This window comes from Oncorhynchus masou, chromosome 27, assembly GCF_036934945.1.
Source record: "Oncorhynchus masou masou isolate Uvic2021 chromosome 27, UVic_Omas_1.1, whole genome shotgun sequence".
Classification (NCBI taxonomy): Eukaryota; Metazoa; Chordata; class Actinopteri; order Salmoniformes; family Salmonidae; genus Oncorhynchus; species Oncorhynchus masou.
This window is the reverse complement of record NC_088238.1, coordinates 48,333,614-48,354,472: the sequence shown is the minus strand read 5'-3', so window position 1 is coordinate 48,354,472 and position 20,859 is coordinate 48,333,614. Positions and strand designations below refer to the sequence as shown.

Here is a 20,859-nt window from a genome sequence, read left to right as displayed (position 1 = left end):
TTCTGTTGAAATATAAGGACAGGTTACTCTGATCCTGTGTTGTAGGACATTTACATTTTTCTGACACTTTATTTAAGGTTGGCAGCAGGACTTGCGATGTTATCGAACAAATACCTAATTAAAGTTACTCTCTAACAACCTTCAGACTGTAAACTGAGCAACCTCACATTAGTCAATCATTTGACTAAAGAACTTGGCCATAAAGTGAACTTTTAACACACTGTGATGGCAATGGGTATATCATACAGTGGAAAGTCCTACAACATCAAATTGAATAAATTGTAATACAATGATAATCCAACGGAATTATTTTGTCTCTTTTATCACTCATTATCAAAAACAAATTCAACTCAAACCCAAATGCTCCTAATTGCCATACACTAACAGTGATGTCTTCAACAAAAGGCGGCCATTTTCAATTAATAAAAGACGCAAAGCACAAGCCAATGTTAAAAACAGGACATCAACCACTTAAGCTCATCTCATTCTGCTCCTCCCACTCCAAAAGGCCATTACAGATGAAACGATTGTTTGTGTGTTGTGTGTGTTTGTCAAATGAATTCTGTTCCTTCGACTCTAGGGGTCATTCCAGATCAAACGATTGTACGTGTGTTTTGTGTGTCGATGCATGTTTGAGAGAAAGTCTCTAAGGAAAATATTTTAAACAAACCATCAAAAGAAATGACACTCATGGTACACATGTTTGTGTTGTGTGAAAACTATACGTGTTTCTATGGGATTGGGTCACACCCACACCACACTGACTATGACTCTCTCTTTGGTCAGTCTGAGTCTGTTGCAATACTGACTTCCTACAGGGAGAATGGTAAAAGGCCTGTTTTTTGCTAGCAATAGCCTGACCAGCTAATTTACTAAAAGCTCAGAGGTCTGTACAATGCAGTTAATTATACGCCACAAAACAATCAACGGCTTTTGTTTAGACTTGCAAATAGTCTGTGCCGCCATCAACATCCTAGCAAGATAGAGGACATGATGGACCAGCCATCTCACAAATTCTCTACGCTCCCAAGTGGCGCAGTGGTCTAAAGGACTGCAATTCAAAAACCCATCTGCAGTGTGACATTAATTCCTGCATTCTGTTTCGCTGTAAAAAGTTGTGATTTTTCAATTTATACTGATTCTGCGACTAGGTCTAATTAACTCCAACATGTGGTCATTCAAATTATTTGGTAATCCCCTTGTTTTGTCTTTTTTTCCCGACATAAGTTTGTATCTTCGCGCTCGCTCTATTTCAGTTCCATTTCCTATGTCCTCCTCTCTCTGCCTTTATTTATCTCTTGGTCTGTCTCTTTTTCTCTCTCACCCTGACACGCACATGCATTCACACACACTGCAGAGCCTCCTTCAGTATAAATCCCCAGTCTGAGGAGATGCAGACGCCTGCATTCCCGACTCTCTTTTTTGTCTGGAGTTTGGTCCTCCTTCTCATTCGGGGTGTGAAATAAGTTCTTTAGTGTTTTGTAATAACCCCAGGGATAAGCTGGATGCTCGTGGACCTCTGATGCCGGCATGTTAGTATGGGGAGGACAGGTGTGTGTGTGTGTGTGTGTGTGTGTGTGTGTGTGTGTGTGTGTGTGTGTGTGTGTGTGTGTGTGTGTGTGTGTGTGTGTGTGTGTGTGTGTGTGTGTGTGTGTGTGTGTGTAGAGAAGGGATGTTTAAGTTTCGCCAAGGGCACTGACATCGGTAATTCTTACTCTGTTGTAGTAAATACCCTTAAATCAAGAAGAAAAAATAAACATTGGGTAGAGCTAGAAGGAGGACTCCCTCTGGCTCTCAGTCGGTGATATGCAGCTCATGTCATCTATTCCTGTCATTCCTCCTAACCTCCTCCTCTTTTTTTGCTCTCTCTTCCTGGTCTCTTTCTCTCTCCCTCTGTGTCTTTATCTACACCTGTGATTCAGTGAACAGCGCTTGAATGACGAGTAACCTTGTCTGAGACCAGAAGTCCTTAGCTCAGCAGGCTAACATAGCCTATGATAGCAAAATCAGGAGCCTTGCTTACCTGCAATGTACCACCATGGGCCCTGCGTCTGGGGGATTACAGGCTTTGACCCGTCTGAGGAAGGCCAGGAACGGAGTGGGGTGCTCGGGTACCCCGTGGTCCGGCCAGGCCGTGAACTGGAACTGCCTCACCTCTCTTTTCTCACTGGAGCCATTCTGATAGACAGAGGAAAAGTCAACAATAATCTGTCAATAATACTTCAATGCCTTTAGTGGACAGGAGGTGTGGTCCAGTTATAAAAAAAAAGATCTTTATAACATCTCAAAGGCGCTGTATCAATGATGTCAGGGGAATAGAGTAAAGCTACTGGCCCGTGGCTATGGTTCTCAGTTTAACTCAGTTTAATAGACTTTACTCTTGGAAATGGTTGGACTGTGTTAGTTCTCTGAGTTCTTGGTACAGACCGGAATTTGGTGTCTGACTTCCAGGTGAAATAAAGATAACGGTTAAATTAATAATACGAAATAAAAACGTACTTTATAAAGTGCAAATGTCCTGACGCAGTATGTGGCCAGCTCCACCGTGTCCAACAGTGTCACCTGGATGAGGCCGTAGGTCTCCGTCCCTCTAGTGGGCCAGTACTGGTCACATTTCACCTGAAATTGAGAGAAAATAAGTGGTTTGGTCAAACCTTCGAACAACTCTGTCTCTAGCCAGGTTCCAACAAATGGAGGCATGATGCAACTACTTTGTTTGAAGTATGTCAAACAAACGATATCTTCTATATTTTCAGTGTACAAAAAGTTACACTTAGAGATTTTGTGCCCACATCCCTAACAACAGTATGAAAAAGTTCTGATCTGATGTGATCTGATCCTCAAAGCTCCATTTCTGTCCTCTAACTCTCTGAACGACTGTCTTGAGATAGAACTATACGGACCCTAATAGATGTAACTGACGCATGATCATCCAGCTTCATGAAGGAAAGTCGAGGAGAGGCAAAGAGAGCGGAGCGAGGCTGCTGAGTCTTTCCTACGCTGCCGTGCTGACTTGTGTGATTTCACAATGGAGGAGAACAGGCCCAGCTTAGACGTTCCACTCAAGCCCGACTGTGCTATTTATTAGCCTGACAGGTTCTATAATTACAATCTTAACTGCAGTTTTCCAATCACATTACAGGCAAACGTTTATTATGGTTATAGCATTTTTGTTGTCCAGCAAACAGGCAATAAAACACAACCTCCATTACAGTATTGTCATTTCGCTGCAAAAGGGAAGCGTGGTGAACTCGAAGAGTCTTCATGCAGATGCCTTACCTCATACACTATACTACCCTCATCTTACATACAGTGGAAGGTAATATACTGCTGCTCAAACTCAACTGAGAATAGATTATTCTTATTATCAGTGTATAATCAACAGAAAACAGTCTTATGTGGTGCAGTAAGGATACACAATTTCAATAATCTAAAGATTATTTTAAAATATATATATATATATACACATTTCCACAACTTTAGGAAAGTATTTGGAATGATAACAACCAAGTAAATCATTCACTACATGACCAAAAGTATGTGGACACCTACCCGTCGAACATTTCATTCCAAAAATCATTGGCATTAATATGGGGTTGGTCCCCCCTTTGCTGCTATAACAGCCTCCACTCTTCTAAGAAGGCTTTCCACTAGATGTTGGAACATTTCTGCGGGGACTTGCTTCCATTCACCCACAAGACCATTAGTTGGGGACTGATGTTGGGCGATTAGGCCTGTCATTGTATGCTGTATCGTTAAGATTTCCCTTCACTCGAACTGAGTGAACTAGCATGAACCATAAAAAACAGCCCCAGACAATTATTCCTCCTCCACCAAACTTTACAGTTGGCACTATGCATAGGGCAGGTAGTGTTCTCCTGACATCTGCCAAACGCAGATTATTCCGCCGGACTGCCAGATGGTGAAGTGCGATTCATCACTCCAGAGAACGCGTTTCCACTGCTCCAGACTCCAATGGCGGCGAGCTTTACACCACTCCAGACGATGCTTGGCATTGCGCATGGTGATCTTAGGCTTGTGTGTGGTTGCTCAGCCATGGAAACCCATTTCATGAAGCTCCTGATGAACAGTTCTTGTGCTTACGTTGCTTCCAGAGGCAGTTTGGAACTCGGTAGTGAGTGTTGCAACTGAGAACAACACTTGCCGGTTGCATTCTGTCAGCTTGTGTGGCCTACCACTTCGTGGCTGAGCCGTTGTTGCTCCTAGACGTTTCCACTTCACAATAACAGCACTTAAAGTTGACTGGGGCCGCTCTAGCAGGGCAAAAAATTGACGAACTGACTTGTTGGAAAGGTGGCATCCTATGACAGTGCCACGTTGAAAGTCACTGAACTCTTCAGTACGACCATTCTACTGCCAATGCTTGTCTATGGAGATTGCATGGCTGTGTGATTCATTTTATACACCTGTCAGCAATGGGTGTGGTTGAAATAGACAAATCCACTAATTTGAAGGGCTGTCCACATACTTTTATATATATAGTGTATGAGAGCATCTGCTTCGAGTCAATGTCCATCCAATATCCTTGGGATAGGAGCAATATACTGAGAGAGCTTCAGATGTTTCGAGCCAATCATCCAAAGGATGTTAGCTACACAATGAAGCTTATTAAATCATCAAAATGCTGTCAAACAAGCTGCTAAATCTTGACAGAGTTCTATAAAGGCAGCTTTTGTATGTATTCACAACAGATAACGAGAACCTCAAAACGCAGGGTCTACAATATAGGCTAGCGAATAGTGAAAGCAATCCACTCACAACATCTATTCATTGAGTTCTACCAGGTAATACAGTGACATGTCAGGTAGAATACATTGAATTGTTCTCCTCTTGAGAGACCAAGGTACCATTTAAACAAGTTAATACAGATCTTTAGAGAAGGAATTGTGTGTAAGTAGCGACCTTGCAACTTGTGGAGACCATGCAGTCTTTGTTTCTTTGTGATTTCAAACATACATAAGAGACCTTGCAGTGTCAGACACAAGTGTGTCTTTTCACCTTGAAAGAGTGAAAAAGTGCTGTGTGCTTGGTTCTGTTCCGAGTGACTGACATTTTAGCATTAGCGACATATTCCGCTATAGCTTAAAGGGGCAATATGCCGTTCAAACCTTCATTACAGTATTGTCGTTTAGCAGTTCAGACAATAACTAAGCAGTCACCCCACAACTATTTTGGTAAATAGCTGAGGGATGGGGCTGTAACCACACATGTAACCACTCTCAAATTCACAGACAGAGCACTGACCATCCATAAAAAATTATAGTTTTAACCATGTTTTTTTTTAGGCTCTACGGTGTTTGTTTACAATTACATTGTTTACAAAGGAAGGAGCAAAACCAGCTGATATTTTGTGTTCTGACGGGGTAGAACTATTGAACTAAGCTTATGAGGCATGTATTTGTTAAATTCTTCAACAATCAACGGGTATGTATTATTCATTTCAAAGTTGAAAAAAAATGGATGTAGGCAACTGCAGATTGTCCGGAGCGTGTGAATTTTTTCAGCTTTTTGTTAAAAATCGTGCAGAATTTCAACATCCTGCTACTCATGCCAGGAATATAGTGTATGCATATGATTAGTATGTGTGGATATAAAACACTCTGCAGTTTCTAAAACTGGTTAAATCATGTCTGTGACTATAACAGAATGTCTGTTGCAGGCAAAACCCCAAGGAAATTTGTTCACAAAAAACGCACAAAAAATATCACTCCACCAGTCTCTGTATTGTCTATGGCAAGAGAAAATAGATACGGTCCAGTTTACAGTTCCTACAGCTTCCGCACGATGTTGCCAGTGTTGGGAATTGAGTTGAAGTTAATCCTTGGTGAAATGAGAAATAGGCACTTCCTGTCATCGAGTACACAACAGAAAGTTATGGAAGAGAGAAAATCGTCCATGATTTGTTGACTTGCTGCTATTGAATACAGATCACTCCGTGATCAATTTGATCGATTATTAACGTTTACTAATACCCAAAGTTGGATTATAAAAGTAGTTTGAAGTGTTTTGTCAAAGTTTATAGGCAACTTTTTTAATTTAAAAAAATTACGTTACGTTTTGAAACAGAGTTTTTTCCTGGATCTGATGGTCTTCATAAATGGACATTTTGGGTATACATGGACCGATTTAATCGAAAAAAAATACCCAATTGTGATGTTTATGGGACATATAGGAGTGCCAACAAAGAAGCTCGTCAAAGGTCATGAATGTTTTATATTTTATTTCTGCGTTTTGTGTAGCGCCGGCTACGCAAATTATTTTGTTTACGTCCCCTTCGTGTATTTCGAGGGGGTTGCATGCTATCAGATAATAGCTTCTCATGCTTTCGCCGAAAAGCATTTTCAAAATCTGTCATGTTGGCTAGATTCACAACGAGTGTAGCTTTAATTGAGTACCCTGCATGTGTGTTTTAATGAAAGTTTGAGTTTTATCGAGTACTATTACTTGTCACTCTGAAATTTCCCCTGATGTTGATCCCTGTACAGGGACTGCAGCCATAAAAAGTTAAAGCAGTGCTGCTGGCTAGCCTAGTGGCCATGCGACTAACTACACTAACGGTTTAGCAGCACTAATACTAAAAAGGACAAATGGAAAACTCATGTTGTGGGAAATAAAGGAGTGAGTGACATCCATTGGCAACATAATAGAAATATGAGGGAATCTGAAAGGACATTGACACAAAATACACAAAGAAATAGGAACACAGAATGAAAGGAAGAATGGGCAGGCCAAAGAAAATGTTAAGGCAGGGAATTTGCATCACAGAAGAAAATGGAGGAGCCATGAGGAGTCATGAGTTACGGTATAATGTTGCCGTTTCAATAAAGCTTGGAAGTAAGCTAATGGAAAACAGGCACATTGAATTGTACCTATTTTGCATCTGACAAGTATATCTGGAATCTCTAATTACATTCCGGTATACTTGCTTCACAGACCATGTACAATGATATTAAAATGTAGATGCTTGAGGTAGAACATATAACAATGGCATAGTTACACATTTCACTGCCTGACTTTTTCTTGTTTACAAATCCAATAATATGACACGTGTCCCATATATCGACATTCAGAGAATTACTAAATGTTGTTTCTTCGACTATGACTAATGTCTGGGTTGAATAACGTGGATCTGTGCAATAGACCTAGACCTCTGCTAAAGACACATTCTACTCAGAGCATGATAATCAAATTAACAATAATGCATCCCAAAGGGCTGATCCCAGATCTGTGCTTACCCTCGATCTCTCCTCCAGCTTGGTCATCATGACGATGTTGGCACTCCGCTGTTCCCAGATCATCCTCCAGAAGTCGCCAAACGTCTCTGGCAGCGAGCCCTGCGTGGCGATGTACGCATTCTGCTTCCTGTAGCCGTCAATGTAGTTGGAGTTGATGTAATCACTTCCAGGGATACCTTGGAAAGAGGAGGGAAAGGGATTAGAATGGATGATGATGATGATGATGATGTGTGTGTGTGTGTGTGTGTGTGTGTGTGTGTGTGTGTGTGTGTGTGTGTGTGTGTGTGTGTGTGTGTGTGTGTGTGTGTGTGTGTGTGTGTGTGTGTGTGGAGAGTGATTAACCTTGGTTGTACGACACACAGGGAAAACGCAATGAGTGACACAAAACAGTGGCTTTAGCTTCAGAGGGATCAATAATGTTAGTCCATCCACTAGCAGGTACTGTGAGTCCCACTATGGCGGTGCTTAGAGGTTTTATACCCCTGCTCGTCCGACTCAATACCTGCAGTTGTTTTGACAATAAACAACACTTAATGACTGAGTTCTTTCAAACAAAAAAGGACACAACTCCAGGGTTAGTTTTCTTACTCAGGCACTACCCAGGCAAACAGTCTATACTGTGTTTTTCGTTTAAGCTTTGCCATTGTGTGCCTTTTGTGTCATCTATCAACACAAAATGGCGGCCTACTTGTTGAATCACTGTGTCAATTGTTATCTTACTCTTGAATGTAACGATGATTCCAAAAAGAGCATTTCCGCTATCTACCGTGAACTTGAGAGATAGAGTTTGGCTTTGAAAAACGCCTTCTCCCCACCTCTCTCCTCAACCTCACAGAGAGAAAAACAAACAACAAAACCTCCTACTCTCCTCTTTTTTCACCGCTTGCTAAATGAAAGCGGCGTGGTCTTTTCCAATCCGGGAAGAGGAGAAGACGGAGCTGACAGTTAGTCAATGCTTCGGGACTGGCAGTTGAGGGCCCGGTGCACACATGGACGACGAAGATAAGTCTCATCTGCATGGGCACCACGTTTCCACAGTCAACCCACCCACGCTCTCCTCCCTTCCCCTTCTCTCCCAGGTAACGTATTTAGTACAACCAACAACAAAAAAAAGAATGTGAGCTCATTCAAACCCCAACATTTCTTACTCTTCTTTTCCTCCCTTCCTCTTCCCTCCTAAACCCTTTGGTACAGCCGTCGCCCGGCTGTATAGTTCCATGATGGACAAGGGATAAAGACGATTAAGCCCCCAGCTTTCAAACTGGAAGGGATGGGCAGGGAAAAAGAGACACTATCATGATTTAATGAAAACAAGAGTGTCTGGATGCATATTTGCTAAATGGTTTCTCGGAAGACAGCTGAAGTGTCACTCATGATTTGTGGGGAACGCAACCATCTGCTTGCAACACTTTCAATATCGTTATCAAGAAAGAAACACAACTAATAATATGGCGCAGATATTAAAACTTGGCAAATGATCGAAGAATCACATACAAAATTGGCAGCTTGTCTTAAAACTGTCTGAAAGTGCCATGTGTGTTAGGAATTTTAATGGCTTTCCATTTATTTTGGTATTAATCCACACTGAAGTAACTTTTGGAAAAAGTTATCTTTCAGAGTACTAGGTTTGCCTGTAACCCCAGGCAAGAGGTCATGAGTCCATAAATGATGTGAGCTAGACCTTTAAAAAGGTTAACATTCACAACGCCGCAGGGCCAGACGGATTACCAGGATGTATACTCAGAGCATGAACTGACCAGCTGGCAAGTGTTTTCACTGACATTTTCAACCTCCCTGGCCCAGTCTGTAATACCTACATATTTCAAGCAGACCACCATAGTCTCTGTGCCCAAAAATTGCTCCTGAGTGGTACAGTGGTCTAAGGCACTGCATCTCAGTGCAAGAGGTGTCACTGCAGTATCTGGTTTGAATCCAGGCTGCATCACATCTGGCCGTACCATAGGGTGATGCACAATTGGCCCAGCATCGTCGGGGTTTGGTCGGGATAGGTCGGCATTGTAAATAAGAATTTGTTCTTAACTGACTTGTCTCGTTAAATAAAGGTTAAATAAAATAAAAAAAGAATCAAAAAAGCCAAGGTAACTTGTCTAAATGAGTATCACCTATAGCACTCACATCTGTAGCCATGAAATGCTTTGAAAGGCTGGCCACGGCTCACATCAACCTCATCTTCATCACAGACATCGTGGACTCACTCCAACAGATCCACAGATTACGCGATCTGTAATGCACTCCAGACTGGTCTTTCCCGCTTGGACAAAAGGAACACGTTCGTGAGAATGCTGTTCACTGACTACAGCTCAGCGTTCAACATCATTGCGCCATCCAAGCTCACCACTAAGCTAAGGATCCTGGGATTAAACACATCCCTCTGCAACTGGATCCTGGACTTCCTGAAGGGTTGCCCCATGGTGGTGAAGCTAGGCAACAACACATCTGCCATGCTGACCCTCAACACAGGGGCCCCTTAGGGGTGCGTGCATAGTCCCCTGCTGTACTCCCTGTTTACCCACGACTGTGTGGCTGCGCATGTCTCTCACACCATCATTAAGTTTGCAGGCGACATGACGGTGGTAGGAATGATCACCGACGACGATGAGACTGTCTACAGGGAGGTCAGAGATCTGGCAGTGTGGTGCCAGGATATAAACCTACGGTGCATCACTGGGGGCCGAGCTCACTGCCATCCAGGACCTCTATACCAGGTGGAGTCAGAGGAAGGCCCTAAGAATGGGTAAAGACTCCAGCCACCCAAGTCACCAGCAAGCGGTCAGCGATTCACCAAGTCTGGAACCAACAGGACCCTGAACAGCTTCTACACTCAAGCTATAAACCGCTTCGACCCTCAAGATGAACAGCTTCTACCCTCAAGTTTTTTCAAAAAGAAATTTGTATCCTGTAGCTCTAACTCCAAAAGGTTATGGGACACTGGAAAGCCCATGGAGAATAAGAACACCTCCTCCCAGCTGCCCACTGCACTGAGGCGAGGAAACACTGTCACCACCGATAAATACACGATAATTGAGAATTTCAATAAGCATTTCTCTATGGCTGGCCATGCTTTCCTGCTGGCTACCCCAACCCCGGCCAACAGCTCCGCACCCCCAGCAGCTACTTGCCCAAGCCTCCCAGCTTCTCCTTCACCCAAACCCAGTTAGCAGATGTCCTGAAAGAGCTGCAAAACCTGGACCCGTACAAATCAGCTGGGCTAGACAATCTGGACCCTCTCTTTCTAAAATTATCCGCCACCATTGTTGCAACCCCTATTACCAGTCTGTCCAATCTCACTTTCGTATCGTCCGAGATACCTAAAGATTGGAAAGCTGCCGCGGTCATCCCCCTCTTCAAAGGGGGTGACACTCTAGACCCAACTGTTACAGACCTATATCCATCCTGCCCTGCCTTTCTAAAGTCTTTGAAAGCCAAGTTAATAAACAGATCACTGATAATTTTGAATCCCACTGTACCATCTCCGCTGTGCAATCTGGTTTCTGAGCTGGTAACCGGTGCACCTTAGCCGTGCTCAAGGTACTAAACGATATCATAACTGCCATCAATAAAAGGCAGTACTGTGGAGCCGTCTTCATCGACCTGGCCAAGGCTTTCGACTCTGTCAATCACCACATTCTTATCGGCAGACTCAACAGCTTTGGTTTCTCAAATGACTGCCTCGCCTGGTTCACCAACTACTTCTCAGATAGAGTTCAGTGTGTCAAATCGGAGGGCCTGTTTTCCGGACTACTGGCAGTCTCTATGGGGGTGCCACAGGGTTCAATTCTCAGGCCGACTATTTTCTGTGTATATATCAACGATGTCGCTCTTGCTGCGCCTCAACACAGACGACACCATTCTGTATACATCTGGCCCTTCTTTGGACAGTGTTAACAAACCTCTAAATGAGCTTCAATGCCATACAACACTCCTTCCGTGGCCTCTAACTGCTCTTAAATGCTAGTAAAACTAAATGCATGCTTTTCAACTGATCGCTGCCCACATCCGCCTGCCCGACTAGCATCACTACTCTGGACGGTTCTGACTTAGAATATGTGGACAACTACAAATACCTAGGTGTCTGGTTAGACTGTAAATTCTTCTTCCAGACTCACATTAAGCATCTCCAATCCAAAATTAAATCTAGACTTGGCTTCCTATTTCGCAACAAAGCATCCTTCACTCATGCTGCCAAACATACCCTCATAAAACTGACCATCCTACCGATCCTCTACTTCGGCAATGTCATTTACATGATAGCCTCCAACACTCTACTCAGCAAACTGGATGCAGTCTATCACAGTGCCATCCGTTTTGTCACCAAAGCCCCATGTACTACCCACCACTGCGACCTGTATGCTCACATCGGCTGGCCCTCGCTACATGTTCGTCACCAGACCCACTGGCTCCAGGTCATCTATAAGTCTTTGCTAGGTAAAGCTCTGCCTTATCTCAGCTGACTGGTCATGATAACACCACCTGTAGAACGCGCTCCAGCAGGTATATCTCCCTGGTCATCCCCAAAGCCAACACCTGCTTTGGCCGTTTTTCCTTCCAGTTCTCTGCTGCCAATGACGGGAATGAATTTCAAAAATCGCTGAGGTTGGAGAATTATATCTCCCTCCCTCACTAACTTCAAACATCAGATATCTGAGCAGCTAACCAATCGCTGCAGCTGTACACAGCCCATCTGTAAATAGCCTATCCTGTCACATTCTGACCTTAGTTCCTGTAGTATGTCTTTCTGTTAGTTTGGTCAGGGCACGAGTTGGGGTGGGTAGTCCATGTTCTTTTTCCTATGTTGTATTTCTGTGTTTGGCCTGGTATGGTTCTCAATCAGAGGCAGCTGTCGATCGTTGTCTCTGATTGAGTATCATACTTAGGTAGCCTGTTTTCCCCATTTTTGTTGTGGGTGATTATTTTCCGTGTCAGTGTTTGCGCCATACAGGACTGTGTCGGTTCCCATTTATTCTCTTATTCTTTTGTTTTCTGTGTTCAGTTATATTTCATTAAAATTATATTATGGACACTTACCACGCTGCGCATTGGTTCGATCCTTCCTACTCCTCCTCAGGAGAGGAAGACGAAAACCGTTACACATCCAATCTACCTACCTCATCCCCATATTGTTTTTATTTACTTTTTTGCTCTTTTGCATACCAGTATTTCTACTTGCACATCATCATCTATCACTCCAGTGTTAATTTGCTAAATTGTAATTACTTCGCTACTATGGCCTATTTATTACCTTACCTCCTCACACCATTTGCACACACTGTATATAGACTTTTTTTCTATTGTGTTACTGACTGTACATTTGTTTATTCCATGTGTAACACTGTGTCGTTGTTTGTGTCGCACTGCTTCACTTTATCATGGCCAGGTCGCAGTTGTAAATGAGAACTCGTTCTCAACTGGCCTACCTGTTTAAATAAAGGTGATTTTTTTTATAATAATAAAATAAGACTGGTCAACAGTATGTTAAATAGTTAACCAATAGCTACCTGGAATATCTGCGTTGACCCTTTTTGAACTAATCTCCTTTGACTCATCATATACGCTGCTTTTACTGTTTATTATCTATCCCGTTGCCTAGTCACTTTATCCGTATGTGCATGTACATATCTACCACATTTACCTTGTACCCCTGTACATCGACTAGGTACTGGTACACATGTATATAAGTTATCGTTACTCATTGTGTATTTATTCCTCATGTTATTTTAAAATAATATAAATATACATTATTTCTAATTTCTTTCTCTCTGCATTGTTTGAAAAGGCCAGTAAGTAAGCATTTCACTGTTGGTCTACATCTGTTATTTACAAAGCATGTGACAAATAACATTTGATGAGTTTGCTTCTCTCTGCTGCTACATCATCAACCTGAGAATAACCGGTATACCTGGACTTTAAAAGCTCCTTGATCAAGCAACGGAAAACCGTGATTATGTTGTGATTTCCCACTTTTGGCTGCACTGACCTTTTGAGAAAGGGCTGGCCAGTGACTCAAGTCGGTCCACTTTGAACTGCGTCTCAACAGAGTTAAGAATAGAGTCCAGGGACAGCTTTGAAGCAGAGTACAGTGGAAAACTGACTATACAGATGTCTGCTTACATAATGTGTATTCATCTGGTGAGGAATGTCAAAAGGAAAGGAGACATTTTGATGGATGGTTTGGAGTTCAAAGTGGGAGGAAGACACAAAGGTTGGCTAACTAAATGAAAGTCTTGTGGAAGCGTACAAATTACTTAATGAAGTGGTACTCAGGTCTTACGGCACACAACAACAACAATATGATGTGGACATGATTAATGACTATGATAAGTCAACAGATGATGCTGAACATGTGTTGGGGCTGTTTATGACATCTGTTATAACATTATCATGACATTGTTATGTGGGCCTGTAAGGACCAAGGGGTCAAGTTAAGTGTCACCCAATTCCCCTCTCGCATAGCCAATGCTAATAGTCTACCATACATTTTACCACACATCAGGGGATTACAAAAGCAGCAGAGGAAAACTTCCTCCATTCCAATCTCGACAGTCAGTCGCTTGCTTGGTGATCTACTTATACAGACGAGTCCCTCGCGCCAAAATAACTCAATCAAAGTAAACAAAGAAGTCCTGGTTGCCAAAGGCTTTGTTCGGAGCACCGGGGGGGAAGTCCCACAAGCCTGTCTGGCGGAGTAGCGGTTTCCTCCCTCACAAAGGCTTCGATGTGGGCTTACAGATGTGTGTTTATGCCTAGTTAATGGGATCCATCAACACTCTCAGCTGCATGGGCTTTCTGGGAGACTGCAAAGAGACTTTATCTGGTTTCTTCCCATTAGCATCCACTTACTGGGAGAGCAGAAGTCTGTTTATGTTCCTTTTTTCTCATCTTTTTTTTGTCTATGGGAAAAATATAATGGAAATGGTTAGGTATGTGTGTGTGTGTGTGTGTGTGTGTGTGTGTGTGTGTGTGTGTGTGTGTGTGTGTGTGTGTGTGTGTGTGTGTGTGTGTGTGTGTGTGTGTGTGTGTGTGTGTGTGTGTGTGTGTGTGTGTGTGTGTGTGTGTGTGTGTGTGTGTGTGTGTGTGAGTGTGAGAGAAGAGAGATGGATTAACTAGCTCTTCAAAAGAAATCACTGTTAGCTGAAACAAACTGCCGATAGAAATATATCATGCAGATATGCCTGAAAGAGTTCAGTTGAGGTCCTTTACAGGTTGAATAAAACATCATGGCTGATAGTCTGAAGACACTTGGGGTAGTGGAGGAAAAGCTTTGAGAGGGAAAAAACCCCACTGATGATAACATACAATATTTATTAAGTAAATCCTCATATAGGAATGTTATTGAAATCTTAAATTGACCTGCAAAACGAGAGCAGTGTGTATATGATTTCATAGATAGCATAACTCAATGTATGCTAATACTCATAGGGGACAGAAGACAGTGGTATGGAAGTGGAGTTACTCGACAGTCATTTCAAGCCAAGCTGCTTACCGTCAATTGCTGATAGCAGGACTCTGGAGTGGTCATATGCTATCACGTTAGCATATCTGTTCTTTGGTTTGTTGACTTCCAGGTTGGAGTGTTCCCACGTGAACTGCTGCCCGGGGTCGATGGACTGTAAGTAGAGAGATATTTTATTCATGACTTTCCTTTATAACTTATCACTTGTGCTCACGACCACCATTTAGCTCCATCTCCCAGAGCAGTACTACAAATTCAAACAAGGATCAATAATAATAATTCAGAGGATTAGCAAAAAAAAAACATTTTATAGTACTGTGAAGATTCACGAGACACATTTAAAGGGATAGTTCACCCAAATTACAACATTTCATATTGGTTTCCTTGCCCTGTAAGTAGCAGATGGACATGGTATGACAGCAATCTGTCACACCCTGACCATAGTTTGCTTTGCATGTTTCTATGTTTTGTTTAGTCAGGGTGTGATCTGAGTGGGCATTCTATGTTGTGTGTCTAGTTTGTCTGTTTCTGTGTTTGGCCTGATATGGTTCTCAATCAGAGGCAGGTGTTAGTCATTGTCTCTGATTGGGAACCATATTTAGGTAGCCTGTTTGGTGTTGGGTTTTGTGGGTGGTTGTCTCCTGTGTCAGTGTTTGTACCACACGGGACTGTTTCGGGTTTTCACGGTTCTTGTTTTGTAGTTTATTCATGTATAGTTTCTTGATTAATGAACCATGAATTATAACCACGCTGCATTTTGGTCCGCCACTCTTTCACCAGAAGAAAACCGTTACACAATCCATGCTTTGGTTTGATTTACCTGGCCACTGTCTCCAAATATATATTGTTTTGCATTTGTGGCACAAAACCAATGCAAGTCAATATCCCGAATATATGTCATTTTTGTAATTTGGGTGAACTACGCCTTCAAGCTTGACGGTATTTACACTCTTCAGGATTACCCGCGTTCCACTGCCTTAACTGCAATTTTCCAAAGCGTCCAGGGTTATTTTGGCATGTAGCATGACAGACATTTTGTGTAAGTGACAAGCCCTGGTAAGTGTAGCCGTCCCAAAGCTGCCTGGTGCATTCTAACGCCATCATTCCATATTATGCGTCCCTACATATCCAGTCACGCATGCGCACATGCATCCTGTACACTGGTTCTGAAATGGAGAAGAGGAGGGATAAACTGTACCATAAATACACTGTAGGATGAAGGATGGTTGGCGATGTGTCGAAATGGAACCCTATTCCTTATATAGTACACTACTATTGATTAGAGCCCTATGGGTCCTAAGGGGTATATAGTAGGGCACTATAAAAGGGAATAGGGTGCCATTTGGGATGCCCCTTGGAATGATCAAAGGTCAAATAGGGGGTGCTTATATGTGTCCTTTTTCACTGCATGTACATGTGGGTTACCTGTACGAGAGTGAGTTTAGAAATGGAAATGTTTGTTGCATTTCCCACTCCCCCCTGAGACACCCTTGGAGAGCAGGATCCCGGCCAGGGATCAGACATTGTTGACGGATTAGCCATCATTGACGAAAGATGATCAATTTAGAGTTGAACTTTATTCACAACAACAACAAACATTTTGCTTATTCAGAATTGTGAGGAAAAAGCATACTTCACAATATTATAGCATTGATCGACCTCAAGTTATTTACTTTTGTAACAAAATGTATTCCTACTCTTCACCGTCTTTTGAAAATAGAATTTTGATAGGCATCTGCCCTGCCTGCAAGCAATGTTTGGGTTGACAAATTTCTAATTACAGTTGGCAGAGAAGCATACAATGGCTGAACATTTGTCTCAAAAGCCCAGAGAGAGAGTACGGTCTTCACGGCATGAAGGAAGAGGAAAAAACATGGTCGGAATGTGTTGACTTTCAAATATGCTTTTAGTCAAAGGTCATTCTCTCTCTCTATTGGCTAGGATACGATAAGAGTCCACTATTTCTAGATTAGGTTTTCCAAAAAAGCCATGTTTTGTCTCGACCATCCTTGGTCCATCTATCGGGTTAGTGTTTACGATACACAGAAGAGCCGTACAGTTGAGTACAACCAAAAGAATCAGCAATCTAATCCTTTTATAGCTCTGTAAAGCCTGGGTTGAAAACCATCCCTCAGCGTAAATAAATGGGCTATAAAATGTAATACCACTAGCCATTTGGGAGAAAACACCATGTTGTGAAAGATAGTGTTCCATTTCACATGTCAGAGGAAATATTGGGCTGTGTTCTTTAACGATCTGAGTCTCTAACTTTTAATGTTTCCAGTAAAGGAGTTATGAGCTGGATTATGCTTACTACTAGGAATAAAGGGTATTAGAAGCCAAAGGGCAGACAGAAGGCATAGAGAGGGAAAACTTTTCAAATATGATTTAAAAGCATCCTTCCTTCCACAATAGTAATAACTGATCTGGAAGTGACATGACATAATTGGTGAAATTAAGCAAGTGGAAATGTTGTTTACACCAATCCAGTCATGTCAGGTTAGTGATTCCTTTTAAGAAATAAAATAAGTGACAAATAATTCAACAGCAGCAGTAAAATAACAACAGCGAGGCTATATACAGGGGTACCGGTACAGAGTCAATGAGCGGGGGCACCGGTTAGTCGAGGTAATATGTACAGTACATGTAGGTAGAGTTATTAAAGTGGCTATGTATAGATAATAGCAGAGAGTATCAGCAGTGCAAAAAGGGGGGGTCTGGGTAGCCATTTGAATAGCTGTTCAGGAGGCTTATGGCTTGGGGGTAGAAGCTGTTAAGAAGCTTTTTGGACCTAGACTTGGAGCACTGGTACCGCCATGTGGTAGCAGAGAGAATAGTCTATGACTAGGGTGTCTGGAGATTGACAATTTTTAGGGCCTTCCTCTAACACCGCCTGGGATAGAGGTCCTGGATGGCAGGAAGTTTGGCCCCAGTGATGTACTGGGCCGTACGCACTACCCTCTGTAGTGCCTTGCGGTCGGAGGCCGAGCAGTTGCCATAACAGGATGTGATGCAACCAGTCAGCAGGATGCTCTCGATGGTGCAGCTGTAGAACCTTTTGCGGATCTGAGGACCTATGCCAAATATTTTCAGTCTCCGGAGAGTGAACAGGCTTTGTCATGCCCCCTTGACTTAGTGTTAAGAGCATGTGAACGTTGTGAGTAAGACCAAATCCCAGCTGTGTGACCAGAATGCTGTGTGAGCCAGTCAGGACAAACTTTTGGCTAAGCTGACATATTTTCATCCAAATAAGGTACCAGTCAAAAGTTTGGACACAGCTACTCATTCAAGGGTTTTTCTTTATTTGTACTATTTTCTACATTGTAGAATAATAGTGAAGACATCAAAACTATGAAATCACACATCAAGTAGTAACCTAAAAAGTGTTAAACAACTCAAAATATATTTTATATTTGAGATTCTTCAAAGTAGTCACCTGGAATGCATTTCAATTAACAGGTGTACCTTGTTGAAAGTACATTTGTGGAATATCTTTCCTTCTTAATGCATTTGAGCCAATCAAATGTGTTATGACAAGGTAGGGTTGGTATACAGAAGATAGACCTATTTGGTAAAACACCAAGTCCATATTATGGCAAGAACAGCTCAAATAAGCATAAGAGAAACGACAGTCCATCATTACTTTAAGACACATGAAGGTCGGTCAATGCGGAACATTTCAAGAACTTTGATAGTTTCTTCAAGTGCAGTTGCAAAACCCATCAAGTGCTATGATGAAACTGGCTCTCATGAGGACCGCCACAGGAAAGGAAGACCCAGAGTTTCCTCTGCTGCAGAGGATAAGTTCATTAGAGTTAACTGCAACTCAGATTGCAGCCCAAATAAATGGTTCAAGTAACAGACACATCTCAACATCAACTGTTCAGAGGAGACTATGTGACTCAGACCTTCATGGTCTTATTGCTGCAAAGAAACCACAACTGAAGGACACCAATAAGAATAAGAGACTTGCTTGGGCCAAGAAAAACAAGCAATGGACATTAGACCGGTTTAAATCTGTCCATTGGTCTGGAGTCCAAATTGGATATTTTTGGTTCCAACCACCGTTTCTTTGTGAGACGCAGAGTAGGTGAACAGATGATCTCCGCATGTGTGGTTCCCACCGTGAAGCATGGAGGAGGAGGTGTGATGGTGTGGGGGTGCTTGCTGGTGACACTGTCTGTAATTTATTTAGAATTCAAGGCACATTTAACCAGCATTCTGCAGCAATACGCCATCCCATCTGGTTTGCGCTTAGTGGGACTATCATTTGTTTTTCAACAGGACAATGGCCCAACACACCTCCAGGCTGTGTAGGGGCTATTTGACCAAGAAGTAGAGTGATGAAGTGCTATATCAGATGACCTGGCCTCCACAATTCCCTGACCTCAACCCAATTGAGATGGTTTGGGATGAGTCCGAACGCAGAGTTAAGGAAAAGCAGCCAACAAGTGCTCAGCATATGTGGGAAGTCCTTCAAGACTGTTGGAAAAGCATTCCAGGTGAAGCTGGTTGAGAGAATACCAAGAGTGTACAAAACTGTCATCAAGGCAAAGGCTGGCTACTTTGAAGAATCTCAAATATAAAATATATTTGGTTTGTTTAACACTTTTTTGGTTACTACATGATTCCATATGTGTTATTTCATAGTTTTGATGTCTTCACTATTATTCTACAATGTATTCATAAAGAAAAACCCTTGAATGAGTAGGTGTGTCCAAACATTTGACTGGTACTGTATGTTGAAACAGTAGGTTGCTACTTTGCTCATAATAAAGAACCCTGGTTTCCTTGTGCTCAGAAAATGTATTTTTATTCCTTGTGAAAATACCAGTCTCAGAATTAAAATTCAATGTACTTAAGCCGCAATAATGGTCGGGGGAGCTTGGCAGCCAGCCACATTGTGATCTCATGGTTCGGAGCAGTGGTGGTACAGCCCGCCAAGAGAGAGAGAGGGAGTGAAAGGGACAGGGAGAGAGAGTTGGAGGCAGAGATTGAGACAAAGGCAGAGACAAAGGCAGAGACAAAGGCAGAGACAGAGACAGAGGCAGAGACAAAGGCACAGAGAGGACAAGAGGGGAGGGAGAGATAGAGGTCGACTTCAGTTCCACCACACGCATTGCCCCTGAAAGGACCCTGGCGCTCGAGCACAATTCTGCAGCTTCAGTGACATTCATGGAGTACGCAAGTCCATCTATTTAGATTTACTTCCATTGTGTTTCGTACAGAATCCATCTAGCAATGACAAGCGGCGGTGGAAAAACGGGAGAGATTTATTGGGCTTTAAAGGTATTTAATTCCCCATTTGTGAAGTGGCTGCCGAGAGTGACGTGTGTGTGAGTGGTGGGAAAAACCTGGCGACAGTAGCTTTACTTTTGGCCCCTGACATTCTGCTCCAATCAATCAAACCCACTAGGTTTCATTGTCTGATGAAATCACGGAAATAGGATTATGTTTTTGTGAACGCACTGAACAGAAGACAACTCCAGCCTCCACTTCCCTTCTCCCTCCCCGGTCGAAGATGAGAGACTTTGGCGAATCCTGGCCGACGAGTCACCTCACCTTGTCTGCGGGCTAATGAGTTTACGGTGCGTTGGTGAGATACTGACCTTTTCCGAGCTGCGTCCATATTAAATGCCAAAATGATTACCGTTCAGAGATATGGCGGCGTGGGATGACGGTCCTTTCAATCAAGCCTGCTGTCACTGGATGAATGTTTCATTTTCACTTTGCATGGGGCAGATTGGAAGGATTGGGGATTTGGGTTTCCCAGGTGAGACCGGTGAAAAGGTTCTCCACAGGAAGCCATCTTCATTTTTTCCCCCGTATGCCAGCTGCTATGTGAGGACTGGCTTTGTGTCAGGGCTGTGACATTTTTGTAATGACCGGATTAAAGGGTCCCGGAAAAATAACATTACATGGCGAGACTTGAGGCTTCAATAAACTCCATGACACATTACACAGTGAGTGACAATGAGTGACACAATGAGTTTAGAGGGCAGCCAGCCTCTCTCTTGTACACATGAGCCTAAACTGTTGGGGTTCCATACGCTAACAAGCATGTAGATTATTGGAATCATGTTCATGTTTTCACATACACTGTAGCAGGAGTGCACAAGTCAGTCCCAAACA

At 42.7% G+C, this 20,859-nt stretch overlaps 1 protein-coding gene across 26 annotated transcripts in view; it reads right to left on the bottom strand.

Annotated features, from left to right (window-relative positions):
* Nucleotides 1–20,859, bottom strand: part of LOC135516331 (receptor-type tyrosine-protein phosphatase delta-like) — a 606,705-nt gene that overhangs the window by 23,048 nt on the left and 562,798 nt on the right. For all 26 annotated transcript variants that reach the window (XM_064940532.1, XM_064940530.1, XM_064940540.1 and 23 more), the window contains 4 exons: nt 14,758–14,881; nt 7,257–7,432; nt 2,500–2,619; nt 2,024–2,178 (listed from right to left, as the gene is read on the bottom strand). In XM_064940532.1, coding sequence (XP_064796604.1) covers nt 2,024–2,178; nt 2,500–2,619; nt 7,257–7,432; nt 14,758–14,881 — 575 coding nt within the window. The remainder of the gene's footprint in view (nt 1–2,023; nt 2,179–2,499; nt 2,620–7,256; nt 7,433–14,757; nt 14,882–20,859) is intronic.